General features: G+C 43.8%; 1 protein-coding gene across 1 annotated transcript in view; it reads left to right on the forward strand.

Annotated features, from left to right (window-relative positions):
* Positions 1-18,977, forward strand: part of PHF12 (PHD finger protein 12) — a 44,399-nt gene extending 25,422 nt beyond the window's left edge. Inside the window, exons 3-15 of the mRNA XM_006874192.1 lie at positions 136-208; positions 3,007-3,400; positions 5,182-5,302; positions 6,408-6,540; positions 8,766-8,930; positions 11,555-11,713; positions 12,270-13,065; positions 14,254-14,379; positions 15,119-15,262; positions 15,835-15,933; positions 16,599-16,681; positions 17,263-17,401; positions 17,727-18,977. Of these exons, the coding sequence (XP_006874254.1) occupies positions 136-208; positions 3,007-3,400; positions 5,182-5,302; positions 6,408-6,540; positions 8,766-8,930; positions 11,555-11,713; positions 12,270-13,065; positions 14,254-14,379; positions 15,119-15,262; positions 15,835-15,933; positions 16,599-16,681; positions 17,263-17,401; positions 17,727-18,061 (2,767 nt within the window). The 3' untranslated portion in view covers positions 18,062-18,977. The remainder of the gene's footprint in view (positions 1-135; positions 209-3,006; positions 3,401-5,181; positions 5,303-6,407; positions 6,541-8,765; positions 8,931-11,554; positions 11,714-12,269; positions 13,066-14,253; positions 14,380-15,118; positions 15,263-15,834; positions 15,934-16,598; positions 16,682-17,262; positions 17,402-17,726) is intronic.
* Positions 18,978-20,298: the final 1,321 nt, after the last annotated feature.

Here is a 20,298-nt window from a genome sequence, read left to right on the forward strand (position 1 = left end):
AGACCCCTCACTTTGCTGTAGGGCTGGCCAGATAAGAGGTTAGGAACATGTAGCCTTACGCCAGACCTCACTATATGTCTTCCTGCTGCATCAGAAGTTTAGTTACTTAGTCTTGCCCTTATCTTTTCCCCACAGCAACCCTCCACTGAGTGAAGAGATGTTGCCTCCTGGGGAGTGGATGTGTCACAGGTGCACTGTTCGCCGAAAGGTAATAATGCTGCTTTCTAAAGCCTTTACTCTGGAGTGCTAAGATGGCCTGGCTCTAAAGGCATTTTAGTCCTTTCTCTTCCAGCTCTGGGATCACTTCACTTCCCTTGGTGACTGTTTAGAACACCAGTTGTTGTTGTTAAGTACTGTGGAGTTGATTCCGACTCATAGTGACCCTGCACAGGGTTTCTGAGGCTATAAATCTTTATGGGAGCAAAAAGCCTCATCTTTCTCCCGCAGAACAGCTGGTAGTTTCGAACTGCTGACGTTGAGGTTAAGCAGCCTGATTCGTAACTACTACGCTACCAGAGCTCCTTGTTTAGAACTCAGTAGGGCCTAAAAATCCAAACATGGGCTGTTGAAATAGAAGAGATTTCTTAGTTTGTTGGGGCATGTTCAGTCACAGGTAACAGGAGTAATCTGATTCCTGTTAAACTCTTGATAGTGGCCTGAATGTAATAGTCATTTCCATGTTTGAAACTGGCTGAAGAAAAAGAAGACTATTTCCTCTCAGCTTGATTGAAAAAGGAATTCCTCTCACCCCAAGGCAAAAAAGTCAGTGATACTCAGAGGCTTGGCTAGGTATATGAGGTTGATAGGACTTTAAAATCACTGGTACCTCAAATTGCCTAGTCTTTAGCTTCCTTTCCCTCAGTGTTAATAATTGTTTGGCTTTGAGAATTTTTGTTGAGTACCAAAGCTGAACTCTCTTATCAAAAAAGGAAGTCAGTATGTTTCCACCCAGTTTACTAGAGACCCAGCCCTCAAATTATATGTCTGTGAATTACAAACCACACACACACACACTCTTCCACCATAATTGAATACCAACACACACATGCATACTTTTCCACCCTAATTGAACCCCGATTGTTGTGACGTCACCTCTTTTCTGGCCCCTGACTATGCTGTCACTATGAATGATGACTTCCTTGATTACAGAAACCGGATGAGATGATTCAGAGATTGTGGTTTATATGTGTAACAGTCTTCAGCCTTTTAGAAGGTAAACAGGCACACATTATTTTTCAAGTATGTACTGAGTTCCTATTTAAAAGCAAGCCAAAGCCAAATCAACCACCTAACCACAGCTCCAATTTGGTATCTCCTAAAATCCACAAACTAGGCTGCCCTCCAGCCTGTCCATCTTCCAGTGTTTCCTCAATTAGATTAGAGCATGGCCACTTAAAGGCACCTGTCAGCCAGACCTTTCAGAAACTTGATCAAAGAAAGTGAACCTGAAAACAAGAAGAGGTGAGGTCAGGAAAAAGGGATAGAGAAAGGAACTTAGCATTATTTTAGTGCCCATTTTATGCTAGGCATTTTACTTATCTCATTTCATTCATATGGATACAGATCTTAGTATCTCCATTTTAGAAATTAAGAAACTGAGACTCGGAAATACAGATTAACTTTTCCTGAGGACTCAAAAAAATTGACAGCCCATATTTGTACCATGTTCTGCCTCAGTTCATTGATCTATTACCTCTTCATCAATTTTCTAGAAACAGAACTACTTGCTAAGGATTATAGCATGCCTTTCTCTAACAATGAGCTTCTCTTAAGATGTCCTTCTGATTGGCTTTCACCAATTCCAAATCTGTCTTTTCCACCACCACCACTGCCTGCCTTGTGACCTCCCATAGTTACTGAAGTGGATTAAAATGATGCATTGTATGAGTTTCATCAATCTCTGATGTTCAGGTCCTACCCTAATTCTTTGTAGACAGTAGAACAAGCCCTCCTTTCATATATGTGACTCTTTTTAACTCCTACCATGTGGCTGAGTGGTGGAAAGAAAAGGTTTTACTAATCTCACTTTACAGATGGAAAAATCCCTGGCTTCTAGATTGTTGCCCAAAGTCAGAGGGGATCCATGGCAGAACTGGGACAAAATCCCAGGTCTCACTGGAGACCAGTGTTAAACCCTCATTTGACTATTCTATTGGGAGTCCTAGGAGCTCTGGCAGCATAGCAGTTACGAATCGGGCTGCGAACCTCAAGGTCAGCAGTTTGAAACTGCCAGCTGTTCCGCGGAAGAAAAATGAAGCTTTCTGCTCCTGTAAAGATTTACAGCCTAGGAAACCCTGTACAGAATTGCTATGAGTCACAACCGACTCCACGGCACGTAACCACCACCATTGGGAGTCCTAGAGAAAAATATATTTTATCAGTTATCCAGTCCTATCATTCCTCACCTTTGCGTTCTGAGAGGTGTCACTTTGAGAGTTCTAGCTAAACTTGAAACATTGAGAGTCACCATTCTGAAACATCACGATTATTGAAGTGCTTTGTAGTTTGTAATGTAGCTACTATCCTTGGCAGCACCCAAACTACCAGTACAGGATGCTCTACCTGACTATTTTCTTTTACGGTGCTTTTGCAGACTTGCTTTACTTTGAGCAAAAGTTTAAAAAAGCGTTCAAGTCAAGATGCTCTAAGACTAGAACTATTGGTACAGACCTGTATGTCAGTCAATAAATTTATTTTCACTGTGTTAATGTTTTAATCCTTTGTATTTTGTATTAAAATGTTGTGTGTTATATGATAAGTTAGGGTAAATGATGTATTATTATTTTTAACTTTACATGCTTTTTGATAATTCCCTCTTGCAAACAAACATTATTCAGCTATAGTTTTTATCTACTTTAACAGACAAAAATCATTCTCAAGTGGATGATTCTGTGATATGTTAGGATTTTTCATCGTTTTGGTTAGTGTTAGAGCAAAACATTTTAGAATCCATCTGTTTTAATTTTGTGGTACTTGTGTGATGGGCCCTCCTGTTCATTTCAATAGAAACGAGAACAGAAAAAAGAGCTTGGCCATGTCAATGGACTGGTGGACAAATCTGGCAAACGGACTACATCCCCCAGCAGTGATACTGACTTCTTGGACAGATCAGCTAGCAAAACTGAACTCAAGGCCATTGCACATGCCCGGATCCTGGAGAGGAGGGCCAGCCGGCCTGGTACACCCACATCCAACGCCAGCACAGAAACCCCCACATCTGAGCAGAACGACGTGGACGAGGATATCATTGACGTAGACGAGGAGCCAGTAGCAGCAGAGCCGGACTATGTACAGCCCCAACTGAGGCGGCCCTTTGAGCTGCTAATTGCTGCTGCCATGGAGCGGAACCCTACCCAATTTCAGTTGCCCAATGAACTGACTTGTACCACCGCACTACCAGGTTAGCCATACCATTGTATTTCCTTCCCCACTCCAGGTTTCCCAAAGGATTATCCAGCTAAATTTGAAATAATGCTGCTTGCCTGTCTGTGTAGCCTGTGTCGGTTATACCTGGAGAGGTCTTTAAAGGTTATAGCTATTGCAGTGCTTGTTCTGTTTTCCACTTTCGGAGTCCTTTCCCACGTATTTCTAGTATTCATGATTCAAAAATTAAAACACATAAAAAGATTTAGTGAGACATTCCCCACTCACCTCTGCCTGCCATCATGTCTAGTTTCCATCCTCCTACTCCTCACAGGGAGTCCTCATGTGGCGCTGTGAGTTAATTCTCTGAACTGCAAAGTTGGTTTGAACTGCAGGTGGGCAGTTCAGGCTCACCAGTAGCTTCTCAGAACCCTATACTATGGGTCGGAACTGACTCAATGAAACATAACAACAACAACACCCCTCACAGAGGAGATTTGGAGTGGTGCTGTGGGATAAAGCACTGGACCATAAGGTCGGCAGTTCAAACTCACCAGCTGCTCCTTGGAAACCCTATACACGGTCACTATGAGTCAAAACTGACAGCATTTAACCACAAGAACCTCTCACAGATAACCACTATTTTGGTCTTGTGTATCTTTCTAGAATTTCTTTATGTGTATATGTATATTGTTGTTAAGTGCTATCAAGTCAATTCCATAATAACCCAGTATAAGATTTCCAAGGAGCAGCTGCAAAGTTTGAACCACTAACCTGTGGTTCAAACCAACCTTGTGGTCCTGCGCTTATTTTAGGGGCTTCAAAAAACTTGTGGAAAAATTATGTTATGTTTTCAACTCCATTTTTCCACAAACTTTTGGAAGCCCATTCATAGATACAAATACATACATATATATATATATATATTATTGTTATGTGCCGTGGAGTCGGTTTATTTACACAAAAATAGTGTGCTTTTGTTGTTTTTGCGATTTTACTTTTTTAGTAGTAAAGAAATATATATGGCCCAACATTTGCCATATTAATACTTTAATTTCTTCAGTTTTTAATTGATTGCATAATTGTCCATTTTACAAATGTACCATAATTTATTTAACCAATTCCCTATTAATGGATATTTAGGTTGTTTCCATTATTTTTTGTTGCTACAGATAACTCTTCAGTTAATAGCTTTGTGAAAATATCATTGTGCATGTGTGTCCCATCAATTCATCATTACAGTATTGTTGGGTCAAATATATATAAATTTAAGTTTCAATATAATACCAAAGTGCTCTCCTTTTTTTCTTTTTTTTTTTTTTAAATAAATCAGGTTATCACTTCTGCTTGATACCATAAAGTTAACAGATCTTATTTTCTTCTTCCCAGAGAAAGATAAATTGAATTGTAATACTTAAGAAGCTTGCTGGTCAATAGGCTGTATACAGAATCAAAGCTGCTCTGAAATTTGTATAAAAAATCATCTGTCTCCTCAGTCCTCTCCTCTCCTAGTGGCCGTTTGTATTCCTTAGGTTGCCAACATTTAAGCTACATTTCTGACTACTTTATGTTTATAATACATCAAAATGTGTTACTATCACATCTCAGGTGGCTTTTCTGAGCATGCAGTTCTGATTTAGGTCTCGTCCTCATTGTCCACTAAAAACCAGAACGAGGGCCCTCAGAAAGAGGACCAGGGCCACTCCAAGACACATGTTTTTGCTAAGATATGTTCCTTTCACTTAGTGTTGTTTTCATATCCCAGGCTAGGGACTATGAAATGGGGGGATAGTTCAAGACCACCGATTTCTTTTCTAGGTTCTAGCAAGAGGAGAAGAAAGGAGGAGACCACAGGGAAAAATGTTAAGAAAACACAGCACGAGTTAGATCACAATGGGCTTGTTCCCTTACCGGTCAAAGTCTGCTTCACATGTAACAGGTATTTTTCTTTCATACGTAGGGGTACTTCCTCATATTCAGCAAATGATGCACTTTATCTTCCTTTACCTCTTCTAAACTATAAATGTTAAACTTTAACTCATATTCTGATGGTGTGAGGAGACAGACACTAATTGACCAACAGTAGCTTGAATGTCTTAACAACAAATTCCATGAAGACTCTCTCAGTACATAGAAATAAGTCCATGGTATTTGTAGAGGCTAGGAGGAGAGAAGTTAGGTCTAAACTTAAAATGAGTTTAAAAGTCATACAGGTATCCCTAGTAGCTGGTGTACATAAGACTGGATGACTTCTAAAAACCTCTAGGCTTTACCAGTTGTATTTCCCTGGGACGCTGGTTTCCTTTAGACTGGATCTCCTCAACGACAGTAACCAACTGCTTCACTTACTGAAACTGGACTTATTAGGGCAGAACAGCAGGAGAAAATAACTATCAAAAAGATAAGCAAAAGCGGAATTTAGGTGGTAGTAGTGGGCCCAGACTGTGGCATCCAGTGCATTTCAGGGACCTAAGGAGTACCATGGGTACAAATCATTGGCATTTGCTCAGAGTCCCTCCCTTGAACCATGCTTACATGAACATGTTACAAAATCATTTTCACAATGTATCATTCCCTGGCAGATTGTCAGTTTTTGCCTAGTGTGTTACATGCAGAAAAGAAATGTTTTCTTGCCATAGTTAACAGTTTTAGAAAGGTTGCTAGTGGGGGTTTTTTGGTTGTTGTTGTTTTTTTTAAATGAGGGTTGCTTCTCTTTAGAGTAGAAAGATTAGAGCAGAGTTGGTTGTCTTCCCCTGGAGGCTATTGAGCATTGATCACTCCTGCTTTAATACCCACTTTAGCTATACTTTAAATAAACGTTCACTTCCTTTCCAACAAGACACATTCCTCTCAGAAGAGAGAATTTTAGAGAACTTGGTGCTAGTCCCCAACTTCATTCATCTTCCTAAACCTGAAAGTAAATGAATCACTAGGGGAGGATAAGAGGTGGGAGTGTTAGGATTAACAAGAGGAGGCTGTTTCACAGTGCAAAGTTGGTTTGAATTCTCCCACCTTCCACAGAAATGGCCTACATCTCTTTGCAGGAGTTGCCGAGTGGCCCCTCTCATCCAGTGTGACTATTGCCCCCTCCTGTTCCACATGGACTGCCTCGAGCCACCGCTCACTGCCATGCCCCTAGGCAGATGGATGTGTCCAAATCACATCGAACATGTGGTGGTAAGTACAGCAGTGTCCATTTAGTTCTCTACAGGCACAGCTAGGGCATGGATTGATTTCAGTGCAAAGCATATTAAGTTCACTATAATCTCTCAGATGCTGATTTCTACAGACCATCCTATTCAATTCTAATTATTTTGACATACCTCAGCCATGCATTTTGCCTTTTGCCACAATGCCTTGTTTTGGCCGCACTGACAGACTTAATCCGAGTCGGTGAATCAGCACAAAAGGGGAAGTGCACATTAGATCTAACCTTAAGGAAATGCTCTCGCAACATAATTGTTTCCATATTTTCCTACATCTTTTTTTTAAGAAACAATAAACTAAGAAAATGCTAAGGTATTTATGCTTATATCTCAGGAATTAGCATTGCTAATTCTGTCCTGAGGTGGTGCTGGACTTCATGGTCAGTTTGTGCTGCAAGATCAGTGGTTCAAACCCACCAGACACTCGTCAGAAACCCTATACAGGGTCACTATGAGTCCGAAATGACTCGACGACACTTAACCAACAATACTGTTGGGGGAGTTCTGGTGTGGCACTGTAAGATCAGCACTAGATTGCTAACCATAAGGTTAGGTGATTCAAACCCACCAGCTGCTCCTCAGGAACCTTATATAGGATCGCTGTAGCACTTAACAATAGCAGTACTGTTTGGTTACTTCTGAGATTTGAAATTAGCATGGTGGATAATAGTGTTCTAGACAGTCAACTATTTATTGAATACCTTATGTATCCCAGACGATAGATGAGACTCTTTCCCCCTTCCCTTGCTTTATAACCACCTTGTGATACTGTCACATATTGTTAAGTGCCATCAACGTGGTTCTGACTCATAGCAACCCTGTATAGGGTTTCTAAGGAGCAGCTTATGGGTTTGAACCACTGAACTTGTGGTTAGCAATCCAATGATTATCCTACAGCACCATACTAGGACTCCCTCGCACATAGTAGATATTTAATAAGTAAGTTGTTGAATGAATGAGTGGTACTTTATTTCCCACGAGTCTGGATATTTTATCTCCCAGGAGTCCTGGGACCAGAACAGAGCTGTTGTTTGCTACCTCCAAAAGAGGTTTAGGATAGCTCCTCACAAGGTTAAATGAAAGAGGGCTTTAGACAAAGAGCAGCCTTCTCAAATAAAAATGGTTACTGATTATCGTACATAATCTAGTAAATGGTGATAGCCATGGAATGACTGTTGGCCTTAAGCATGGCAATGGCTCCTAACCCCAGCCCCTAAGGTGAGAGAGTCTCAGTTACAGATTTCCATAATGTAATAGAAAAGTTCTTTGCATCCTTAATTTTGGCTAATACTGATCCAGAGAGCTTTAGTTAGGAGAAAGTGTCTCTCTGAGGCTCAGTGGGAGAGTATCTTGTATTGCCTCCTGCTGAACCAGAGAAAATGACATGAGCAGTCTACTCAAATGTGAATCTTAGAGAGCATCTCTCCAGAAGATGAGAAATAATTAATTTGGTAATTTTTATTATAGCTTGGGCATTTCCCCTAATTTACAAATTAGGCAACTACTTTCTTATGAATAGTAGGAGGCCAATTGTAGAGGAGAATAGTAGCATAATTTCTATATGCCTTGTATATATATTCCACTGTAGGAACTCTTTTCTGCCTTCCTTCCCCTTGACCTCTGAGAATAATCCAAGGTTTTCCCCCACTTACAAAGGAAGATAATGATAGCCAAACGGGCTTACTAGTGTTCGCTGATACTCTGGAGTAGGAATAGGACAAGGCACACAGGATTCTGGTGCTTACTTCAGTTGTCAGCCAGTCACCTGCTAGAGAATCCCATGCTAGAGAAGGGAGTCTGCATCTCTGGAGAACCAAGGCCTACATCTTCTCTGAAACTTGCTGATTTTGGTTACCTGATCCAAGAGTGTTCTGGCCTGGAGCAGACGACTGTTGAAGACTGAATTTGAAAGGGCACTTTTGTCTTAGTTCCTATTTCTGTCCCCTTCAAGCCTGTCTAGGGGATGGGAACATACCAGTTTCTCCCGTTACTGGATTTAGATAGGACTGGGAAAGAATCTCATCCATTTTTTCTTGCCTTCTGACAATATTCTAGCATCACTGCCTCCCTTCTTCCCCTACTGTAGAAACCCATTTGACCAAAAGCTTCTATTTTTCAAACCTAGAAAATGGGGCTAGCAGTAGGGGGATGGGCAATTTGAAGCTCACTTCGGGAGTGTGTCTACTTTGTCCCTAGCTGAACCAGAAGAATATGACGCTGAGCAATCGGTGCCAGGTGTTTGACCGTTTCCAGGACACCATTTCACAGCACGTTGTCAAAGTGGACTTCCTGAATCGAATCCACAAGAAACATCCCCCTAATCGCCGTGTGCTCCAGTCGGTCAAAAGAAGAAGTTTGAAGGTGAGTCTCAACCTGGTTCAGGCAGGCTGGTATTCTCTAAGTGCTTTCATAGACACGCAGAGGTTCATTGTCCCAGTTTTACAAATGGAGACTAATGCCCCTGAGATTTGACTGTGGTGTCTCAGCAAGTAATGGATGTGACTGTCCATTTTAATACTTGGAGGTAGTGATCAGGATTATAAGGGCCAAATCCAGAGTAGCCTTTTGACCTTGCCAGCCTCTTGTTCTCCTAACAATAAGCACCCTTTGGCCCAACTGTCTGATCCTCGATGTGCTTTATTGTTACCGCCTCCTAACTTGGCATTCATCTTGTCTGCTGTCTGTTCTGTAGGTGGTCCCTGTTGCAGAGCTTTCTGGTGAGGTGAAGGTAGGAATGATTAAGTAGAAGGAGTCATGTGGAAAGTGAGGAGCTATTCCCAGCCAAAGAAATTAATAGAAAAGTATCTAAGGAGAGAGTTAAATGTGTTTTTTTCAGGCTCTTACTATATCACCAGTGAGTCCAATTGTGGCATTGCTGTAATGATACCTAATGCTTGTATGCACGTTACAGTTTCCGGTGTGTCCACAAAGATAGCCTTTGTTGAAAACTATTGGTGGTGTTGAAGATGAGGATGTTTCCCCTAAACTTTGCCATCTCCTCATTTGGTTAACCTACAGAGTCCAGAATTACATACTTATATATAAGCTTGCAAATAAATTGATTTGTCTCTTTTGAAATTACTCACTTAAATATTCCTATGTGCCAAAGGAAAAAAGCAATTCTCAGATATGGCCACTTGATGGCAGCCATACTTTAAAATCATTCACACCACTCTTGTCATTTCCATTGGGTGTCAGTGATAGCAAGATATTAGCTGTTACAAATTATATAACAAACTTGTCTAGCTGTATAAATATTTATGCTTCTAAGTAAGCACAAGTTTCCCAGAATTCAGGTATTTTAGTTTGATAGTAGGGGATATTAGAAGCAACCTCATGCCTGTTAAACCAATCCAAAAGTAATCCAGGTTGGGTAATTTCACTGTGTAGATTTGGAAGAGAGCCTGGCTGCTAATGTAAACAGATCAGAGGGACTTGATAAAATCCTCTGATTTTCATGGTGCCCTCCTTGTTTTTTTTAATGATTCCCTGTTTTTAAGGGAAATTCAAAGACATGGGTTACCTGAAAAGCCTTCTAGACTTGGAATGATGGAAACAATATTAAGGACAGTGACAGAACTACTCCAGGTCCCTCCCATAATGTTGGAGTTTATCTTTAATACATAGCAACACATGCAAAAACTGCTGAGAACTTTGTATCTTTGATGGAGACTTCTTCCACCTACCCCTTTGCTTGTTCCTCCCTAACTCATTCCTGAGTGAGCTCAAAGAAGCCCAAGGCACCAGCTAACACTCTTATGGTGAATGACTCTCACAGTGCCATCTTCTTTGCCTTTCTCCTCAAAATTCAGACTCATATCTGTCTGCCTGTCCTACAGATACCTCAGTTTCAACCTGTCCAACCAACAGTCTCCTCAAAATCTGCTCTTCCTCCTTTATTTCTTGTTTCAATTAATGACTATAATCCCCACTCAATTCCTCAATCCAGAATTCTGGAAACCACTTCCAGCTCCTCTTCCCTTGTCTTCCATAAGAATTTGGTCACCAGATCTACCACAGAGTCTTTTTCACACTCTGCACTTTACATGTTGCTCCCCCTATGGTCTACTTGGAAGATCCTTCTCCACTTCCAAGTCTTAAGCTCAAATACTGCCTTCTCTATAAAATTTTTTCTAACCCCTTCTACACATCCCCAGACAGAAATGAGCACATTGCTTTGTTTTTTTATAGCACCTTAGACATGCCTCTATTCTAGGACCCATTACATTATATTTTCATGTTTGTATGTTTATATCCCCACTAGACTGTGAGTTCCTTGAGGGCAAGGCTTAATTCAGTTTTATTCATTATTGGATCTCTAGGATTTGGCATGAAACCCAGACTCAAGAGGTGCTCAATAAATGTTGGTTGAATGTATGAATGACTCTTGCTTGTGTGGCTCTTTCATTCTTACATGGTGTGATTCAGAGTGTGTCTTATCTTTGTGCAACAAAGAGGTCTTCAGTTGTCATGAGTCATGAATGAATGGATGAAGAACAACTAACATTGATTGAATGCATATCATGAGCCAGACATCTGTTGGACGTTTTAACTGTGATTGTGACCTCATTTAAATTCCTGCCTCTCAGTTAATTGCTCATCCACGTTCCATACTTGATACTGAGCCATAGGAGCCTAAAGTACCACTCAAGCCCTGTCCTTTGTGGGTCTTTCATGGAATGTATTCAAGTCAAAAGCAGAAGCCAGCATGCAATGGGTTATGAATTCTGCAGGCCTCAGATCTTGATGAAGAAAAGTAAGGTCCTGCCTGCTGTCTCTGTCTCTGTGCCTTCTCAGAATGTGCTATGTCAGAGTTGAAGACTTGGAGCTCCAAGCAGTTGCACCACAGAAGCCATCTTGTCGTTATACCCCAAAGAGGATAATCTCAGTCCATTAGCACATCAGACAAAGCAGCATGGCCAGGACAGAATCAACTGGACATGTTGGCTCTAGCTCCCTCTCCTTCTTCCATTTACTCTGAACAGGTTCCTGATGCTATAAAATCTCAGTACCAGTTTCCACCCCCTCTCATTGCACCCGCGGCCATTCGGGACGGGGAGCTGATCTGCAATGGGATCCCTGAGGAATCACAGACACACCTTTTGAACTCTGAGCACTTAGCCACCCAGGCAGAGCAGCAAGAGGTGAGTGAAGGCAGGGCCGGGATTCCAGATCCATTGTTCCTTCCATCTCACCATAACCTGTTATTGGAATTAGCCTGCCTTATGTCATCCTCATCTTCAGTGTCCACAACTCTACTCACCCCAACGCTTAGCTCCCCGAGAGTTGAGTATTTCAGAGAACCTCTAACTCAGGTCTTGAAGGCAAGCAAGAAAGGGCAGCCAACTTCTTTCCATCAGTTTCGCCAGTGTACTGGGAAATGGGTAAATCTATGTTGTAGAATGAGCTCAGTAGGTCCATAGAGGTTCGGTGCTAGTGCTGGACACGCAGTAAATGCTTATAGGCTGAAATAGAACAAGCATTCCAGGCTCTACTGATTGGTATGTTATTGCCTTCTAAGTATACCAACAACAAGTCTTGCTTAGGAATGAAATGGAATTCTACTCAGGTGTCTAACATATCCTTTCTGGGCATCCTCAATGGAACCTCGGAAATAGTGCTCTGCTGTAGCTGTGGCAGGAAAGACCGGTGCCTCCCAGGCCTCTCACCCACCTCTCCTCTCCTCTCCTTCCATTGCAGTGGCTCTGTAGTGTTGTTGCGCTCCAGTGCAGCATATTGAAACATTTATCTGCTAAGCAGATGCCTTCGCATTGGGACTCTGAACAGACAGAGAAGGCTGATATTAAGCCTGTTATTGTGACTGACAGCTCAATCACCACTTCCCTGCAAACAGCTGACAAGGCACCTACACCTTCCCACTACCCCCTCTCCTGCCCCTCAGGGATTAACACCCAGAATTCCCTGAGCTGTTCTCCACCCCATCAGCCCCCAGCCCTAGAGGACATCAGCTGCAGTTCTTGTGCGGAAAAATCCAAGAAAGGCCCCTGTGGGACTGCCAATGGGCCAGTGAGCACAGAGGTTAAAGCCAATGGCCCTCACCTCTACAGCAGCCCCACTGACTCCACGGACCCCCGGCGACTTCCAGGCGCCAACACTCCCCTACCAGGCCTCTCACACCGGCAAGGCTGGCCCCGACCCCTCACGCCACCAGCAGCTGGGGGGCTTCAGAACCACACCGTCGGCATCATTGTGAAGACAGAGAATGCCACTGGCCCCAGCTCTTGCCCCCAGAGGAGTTTGGTTCCTGTCCCAAGCCTGCCCCCTTCCATTCCCAGCTCTTGTGCCAGCATCGAGAACACCAGCACTTTGCAAAGAAAGACTGTCCCATCACAGATAGGACCTCCGTTGACAGATTCAAGGCCACTGGGCTCACCCCCAAATGCCACCCGGGTGCTCACTCCCCCCCAAGCAGCAGGAGATGGTATCTTAGCCACAGGGGCCAGCCAGAGATTCTGCTCACCAGCGCCATCATCAGGTGAGTGTCACGCAGCTTCGGGCTGCTCAGCAGCACTTTTATACTCTTCCTGGCAAGTACATGCCTGTGGCTACTCCAGAGAACTTTATACTGTTTGTCTTCACCCCATTTCTGTGATAGAAGGGGAAGTGCATGTTAACTTGTCCCCGTTTTATAGGTTGGACTGCTTAGGCTCTGGAAGGTTACATGATATCCTTAGGATGTCCTAGCAAATTGGTTGCAGGTTTGAAAAACGACAACCTGGGTCTCCTATACTTCACCTTCCACTTTCCAAACCTAGTTAGCTGCCTGTTTTGTTCCATCACCTTAGAGAAAGGCAGCCTGCTCTCTGGAGTGACTGCAATCAGCCTGAGGTTCTGGGTGATGGCCTGGCCTCAGTGTCTCAAGATCCACATGAAGACTAGATTCAGCCCTGACCCTGACCCTGACCCTGACCCTCGGAGCTAACCCATTAGAGGAACTGCTATGTCAAGGAAACGGGAGAAAGCAACACTACCTAGGTTGGTCCACCCAGAAACTTGCCCTCAGACCACCTGTCAAAGGAAAGTCTCATAAGTGTCTACACTTTGCCTAGTGTGGACTTATTTATCAGTTGTCCCCAGGAAGCACTCAGGACCTTGAAGTTGCTGACCCCAGCATCAGAACCAGGTTTCAAATGCTGGTGGAACCCATCATGAAATGAATCTAATCTCCTAGTCAGCTGGGAATCTCAGTAATCAGGTGACTGTGCCTTTCTGCATAGGTGCCCCTGGTCCCAGGATGGCCCCTACTCTCAGGCTGTTTCCCTATCTCTGATTATCCCTCAGTACCATCCTGGAGATTTTGCACCATGTCTGTCACACTTTACTAGGCAGGAATTGCAGGTGATACAGCTTCTTTTAAGAGTAAAATCAGCAGGGAGTTGTTCATGGTCCAGAGAGTGAAGCTACCCTATCCCTTTCCCCATAGTAATAGTTGTCATTGGTTTTTGGTTCTTTGGAGGATCCTGCGTGCCTGGGTGCATTGTCGTTCCATCTGCCCTTCTTCACCACACATTTTTAGCTCTAGGAGTTCGAGAGCCTATGGGTTGAGAATCAAGAAGGGAACATCACCTTGGGTCCGAAACCAGACCTGTGTCAGCAATGGGGGATTGGACCGGTGGGTTTCTCTCAGGCGACGTAAGTAACAGTCTTCCTGCTCCGTCCCCAGATGGCAAGGTCAGCCCCGGCACGTTATCCATAGGAAGCGCTTTAACCGTACCCTCTTTCCCAGCCAACTCTACTGCCATGGTGGACCTCACCAACTCACTTCGAGCATTTCTGGATGTCAATGGAGGTGAGTGAGTTCACTCCTGATGTTCAACCATCTGTTGGGATGAAAGTGCTGCCCTGTGCCACAATCCACTCATTTCAGAGGGGGACACCTGAACTCAGAAGGCTAGGAAGATGGGCAATGAGGGCTGTCCCATGGGTGGGGAGATGTGCTAGGAAAGAAAGACCTTTCTCCTGACCCTACCTGGTACACATGCATGCTCTTAGATAAGGGAGGAACAGAATCAAGGTGAATTAGTGAGAAGGGAGTAAAATCACTTTAGGCAAATCAACTGGACATGCAGAATAGAACCAGAAGGATCCTTTTTCTCAAGGGAGGGACATGCCCCTCCCCTATCTGTGGGAAACCCCCAAAGTCAAATGGGGACACGAAGATCTTGATCTGTAGGGACAGAGGGTAGGAAGAAAATCCAACTTCTATATCAGACATCCAGATCCTTAGCAAGTGGCTTGTTTTTTTTTACGTTTCTCAGACCTTTTTTTTTTTTTTCCCCCCCGTAACATCAGTCTACCCAGTTGCAGGAGGCATCTGCATACAGGCTACTGTGGAGACCATCTCTCACTGCAGATTGACTAATGAGATACCTCATTCCAGATCCCTGTACCATTTTGTACTGTGTGCTAATTGAGTACAAAAATCACTTGACTAGATTTAAGGAATTTTCAACTATTTGTTCTTTAACCTTCATCTACTTCCATATTCCCATTTCTCCTGCTTTTGAATCTTTCTCTTTAATCACTAGAAATCGAGATAAATATGCTGGATGAGAAGCTGATCAAGTTTCTGGCCTTGCAGAGAATACATCAGCTTTTCCCCTCCCGGGTCCAAGCTTCACCGAGCAGTGCCGGGGCACATCCGTTGGCTTCCAGAGGGCACCACACAGAAGGTGCGCCTGCACACATACCTGTCACCACACCTGCAGCTCTTCCCCTCTGTGTGTGTCATCTCCCTTTGTGGAGAAACTCCACTTTCAATACTTCAAGCCTTTGTGTGTGCCTTGAACAGGCTTAATAAAGCAGAATAGCTTCCCTTTTCAAGTTAAAAGTCTAAAATGGAAGAACAGCTCAGACACCAAACTCACTGCCATCAAGTCAATTCTGAACTCACAGCAATCCAATATGGGTATTCTAAGACTAAATCTTTACAGGTACCGATAACCTCATCTTTCTCCCACGGAGTGCTGTTGGTTTTGAATTACCTACCTTGCAGTTAGCCCAACTAGCAACCTAGGACTTAAAGTACTATCATTGCCTGTCCTTGAATTCTATGACCATCCTCAAAGATGGTCCCTCTGTCACATGTTTGAGTTACAGTGGAATGGGGAGTGGATACCTTACCCTGAAGCAGCCAGTTCCGAAAGATAACCAAAGAGGACTATTGGAAAAATCCAGGTTTTGTTGTTTGGACCACAGATTTTGAGCTGCTAAATAACCCTATCCCTGTGTTTTATCTTAACAGTGCAAAGAAAAGAGGTACAGGCCCGAGCTGTGTTCTACCCCCTTTTAGCGATGGGAGGAGCTGTGAACATGTGCTATCGAACCCTCTACATCGGGACAGGTAAGCCAGACAGGAACCTGGGAAAAGTGCTGGATCTTTCTACCCTCAAGGTCACCACCCCTACCCCCAGAAACCGAGGATATCTAGACAAGAAGGACTAAGACAAAAAATGTTTGCTTTGTCTCTGCCCCATGTGGCATCAGGATGGGATGAAAGTCAGCTCTGACTGCTTGGTGAGGTGTTTTAAACTAGAGAAGTATCCTAAGAGAGGGAAAATGCTGTGTCCCTGGAGGTCTTTGAAAAAGTGATGGGATTCACACCTGCCCGACCTTTAATAAATAACTCTGTATCTAACCAAAAAAGACAAGATTGACAATCTGAACCCCTATTGTAGAAATATACTCCATTCTTCCATGAATTATAGACCCTGTTCATTCATGTTGTACTCACCGGGAGGCATCCTGTCCTCTTTAGTTAGCTCAGAACTTCCTCTGGGACACAGCCACTTGTTAAAAGGATGATTAACTGGCAGGGAGTACTGCTCTTTAGCAGGATATTGGAAGCAGCATCATTTTTTATACAAAAATACCAGGAGAGGGCCCTGGGCTACCTGCCCCTGGAAGTCTACTTTTGCCTATCCAGGCCCTAACTCCCTTCCTCCTTCACCTGCCTTACACTTTAACAATCTGTTCTCTGCCTTTTTCTCTACTACTGCCACCTTGCAGGAGCTGACATGGATGTGTGCCTTACAAACTATGGTCACTGTAACTACGTGTCTGGGAAACACGCCTGCATATTCTACGATGAGGTGAGGAGTAGAGATAGGGTGGAAGAGAACCACCCCCCCAACCTTAGGCCTCTCCTAGACACTGGATCTTTCATTCAGTGCACAGGGATGAGGAAAAGGGATTGTGGGTCCTCTCCTTTCTCTTCTCTCATTGTCGTTCTTGAAGGAGACAAGTCTTGGTATGAAGGGCATCATACAGTGACCCACTGGCTCCCCAGGAGCAGGGCTACCATTTCTCCTGGGGCTAGTCAAAGACCGCAGGGGAAGCTCACCCTAGGGCAGGGGAGGGGACCAGCACTGAAAGAAGCCAAGCCCTTTACATGTGTCCCTCAGGTCTTCATTATTATCTTGCCAATGCTGATCATCACATCAAAAGAAACCAATGTTGAGGAGACTGTAAAGGAGTGGTGGGAGTGCAGGGGGCATGGGTGCTAGGAAGGAGGGGTTCCTACAGGAGGTGAATCTTGAGCCCCCTCCTAGAGGGTGCCATGCTTGAGAAGACAGATTCCCTTAGTAGAGCAGCACAGCCTTCTCCATATGTCCTCTCTCCCCTTAGCCCCAGGCAGCAGACCACACATCTTATCTTCCCTCCTCCTCCTCAGAATACCAAACATTATGAGCTGTTAAACTACAGTGAGCACGGGACAACGGTGGACAATGTGCTGTATTCATGTGACTTCTCTGAGAAGACCCCGCCAACCCCCCCAAGCAGTATTGTTGCCAAAGTGCAGAGTGTCATCAGTAAGTTGGAGCTGAGTGGCCAGCCACTTTTTGACACATCCTTGAAGCCCCAGTCAGGCTGACTGTGGTTTGCTGGCTCTTAGCTCTTGTCTTGCCTTTCACTCCTGGTCAGTCTGTCCTTGCCTTAAAGTCCATGGAAGGCCATGGAGAAGCATGTACAGTGCACTAGCATATGTATACACATCTATATGGGGACTTTTGCCTCTTCCAGCCCTTTCTGAGCCTCCTCACCCTAGTCCTGCAGCAGTTAGAATTAGGTGTGGAGGAGGGAGCGGGTTGCGGCTGCTCACACTTCCTCCCTTGTAACCATCCTCCTCTTTCCCAGGGCGCCACAGGCACCAGAAACAGGATGAAGAGCCAAGTGAAGAGGCAGCCATGATGAGCTCCCAGGCCCAGGGGCCTCACCGGAAGCCCTGCAACTGTAAAGCCAGCAGCTCAAGCTTGATTGGGGGCAGTGGGGCCGGCTGGGAAGGCACGGCCTTACTGCACCATGGCAGCTACATCAAGCTGGGGTGTCTGCAGTTTGTTTTCAGCATCACTGAGTTTGCAACCAAACAGCCCAAAGGCGATGCCGGCCTACTGCAGGATGGGGTCTTGGCTGAGAAACTCTCCCTCAAGCCCCACCAGGGCCCTGTGCTGCGCTCCAACTCCATTCCCTAGGGCTGGTGGCAACCCCACCACCTACCTGTCCACCCAACCCAAGACTCCTGCAATGCAAAAATGTACACAAACCAAGCCCGGGTTTTTTTATACGCCACCAGAAACCCTTCAACTACAATCTTTGCATGAAATGAAGAAAACCTTTTGACTGTTTTTTAAAAATCCTTTTTCTTTTCTCAAGTTCTAGGGGCATTTGCACATATATTTGTACTCAACATTTCATGGGAAATCGGCAGACCTGAGCTGAGGAACAGCAAGGGCAGGGAGGGGGGAGGCTATGGTCTGGATGCTTCCTCCAACACAAAACCTTTCCCCACCCACCTCATGCCCTCCCCGCCCACCCGCCGTTGTAAAATAATCAGAAACTTGTTCTATTTTGTGGCAGTGACAATAGTTTTATATTAAAAGAAAAAAATACAGTTTTCATACAGCAAAATCTATACAATATCATTGTTTTATTTAATATAAAGATCGCTACCCACCCTTCTCCCATGATTCCCAACCTCCAAGTTATTTTCCCTTTCTGCAGCGGTTGCACTACAGGTAGCTACTGTGTATTATGGACAAATGAGAAATGATTCTTTTTCTGGCTGTCCATCTATTTTATTTCAAATAAGGAAAAGTGTATTTGGATTTTGTGTAAATACATCTAGTGATGACATTTTTCAATGTTTTTAAAAACTGTGTACAGTACTACATGTGGTAGAGCGTTTTCTTCAAATTGTCTATTGTAGCAAAAACGTTTTGTCGTAAACCTGTTTTGTCTCCTTTTTTTGTTCTCTTGCCACTTCTCTTCCTCCCATCCCTGACTCCCTTCTCCCACCTGACAACTAGTACCAATGTACATAGTAATTGTAATGTTTTAGACTTTACAGAAACTTTACTGTATTCTGTATATAAAAAACAAAAATACTTCAAATTATGTTTTCTGCCTGTCTGTCATACCTGTCATCACCCCTCAAGGGGACCCTCCCTTAGGCCCTGAGTCCACAAGTGAGGAAGCCTTTGATAGGTCTCATCCCCAGATACTCAGCCATCAAGGGAAATCCAGAGTGGGAGGTGATACAGAACAGGAGCCCATGGTGGGTTGGGGAAATGGAAGGGTGTGGCGCACCTGTTAAGAGTAGGGGCTACTGTGTGACTATGGATGACTTTTTAGAAAGCCTAGTCATTTGGTATGATTCCTCAAGAATTCAAAAAAGTGTAGGTTCCTTGACTAGGGATGGGAGTCCCTGTACCTGTTGGCTCCAAAACCAAGACATTAAACTGAAGCTAGTACAAAACCTGCCTTCTATTTAGAAGCATTAACCTACAGAATTGCGGCTGCCTTTGATTCGAAGTGTTTGCTGTCACGTTTTTTTCTTATTCTGGGAGAAGTCTAAACGTCTGGTTTTACTTGAATCACTCCTCAGTGCCTGGCCTGTGCAAGATCTTAGGGGACACTGCATTCAACAGTGCAGATATGGCCTCTGCCTCTTGGTACCTAACTGAAATGCTGAGCAATTTCATACAGCACAATCTATACAATATCAGTTTTATTTAGCATAAAGATTGCTACCCACCCTCCTCCCATGATTCCTACACTCCAAGTTATTTTCGTTTTCTGCTGTAGTTGCAGTACAGGTAGCTACTGTGTATTATGAACAAATGAGAAATGAATTCTTTCTCTGGATCTAAGGGAGAATGCCCTTTAGGGGTGATTCAAACATCTTGGGGAAGAAAGGTGGAAATTCAGCCTAGACTGATCCATACCACCTCTAATGAGATTTATAATCACAACTCTACAACAGTTCCTCATCAGTAGGTGGGCAATACATTGCCTTATCCTAAAGCTCTTGAGGGTGCTCTCGTGTCGAACTCCACACCTGACATGAGAAACTCCAAGGTTGGTTTGTTTTTTTCCTTAGAACACCCAGGACTGTTGGGAGTGAGTCCTATTGGCTTATCAGGATTTTGTCTTGAGGATGGAAAACACGTCTATTTCATTAACACTCCAGCTTCTCTTGACAGCAACTACAGTTGAGCCTTGAATCCACTGTACAATTAAATAGGAAATGCCCTTATTTCTGAAAATTGGTGGAGATGTGTACTAATAAAATTTGTTAGGTGCCATCAAGTCATAGCACCCTGTATAGGGTTTCTGATGCTGGTGAGTTTGAACCACCAACTTTGAGGTTCAAATCAATCTTTCAGTCCCGTGCTTATCCTACAGCGCCATATCAGAAGTCCAGTAAAAT

Source organism: Chrysochloris asiatica, unplaced genomic scaffold (genome assembly GCF_000296735.1).
Source record: "Chrysochloris asiatica unplaced genomic scaffold, ChrAsi1.0 scaffold00266, whole genome shotgun sequence".
NCBI lineage: Eukaryota > Metazoa > Chordata > Mammalia > Afrosoricida > Chrysochloridae > Chrysochloris > Chrysochloris asiatica.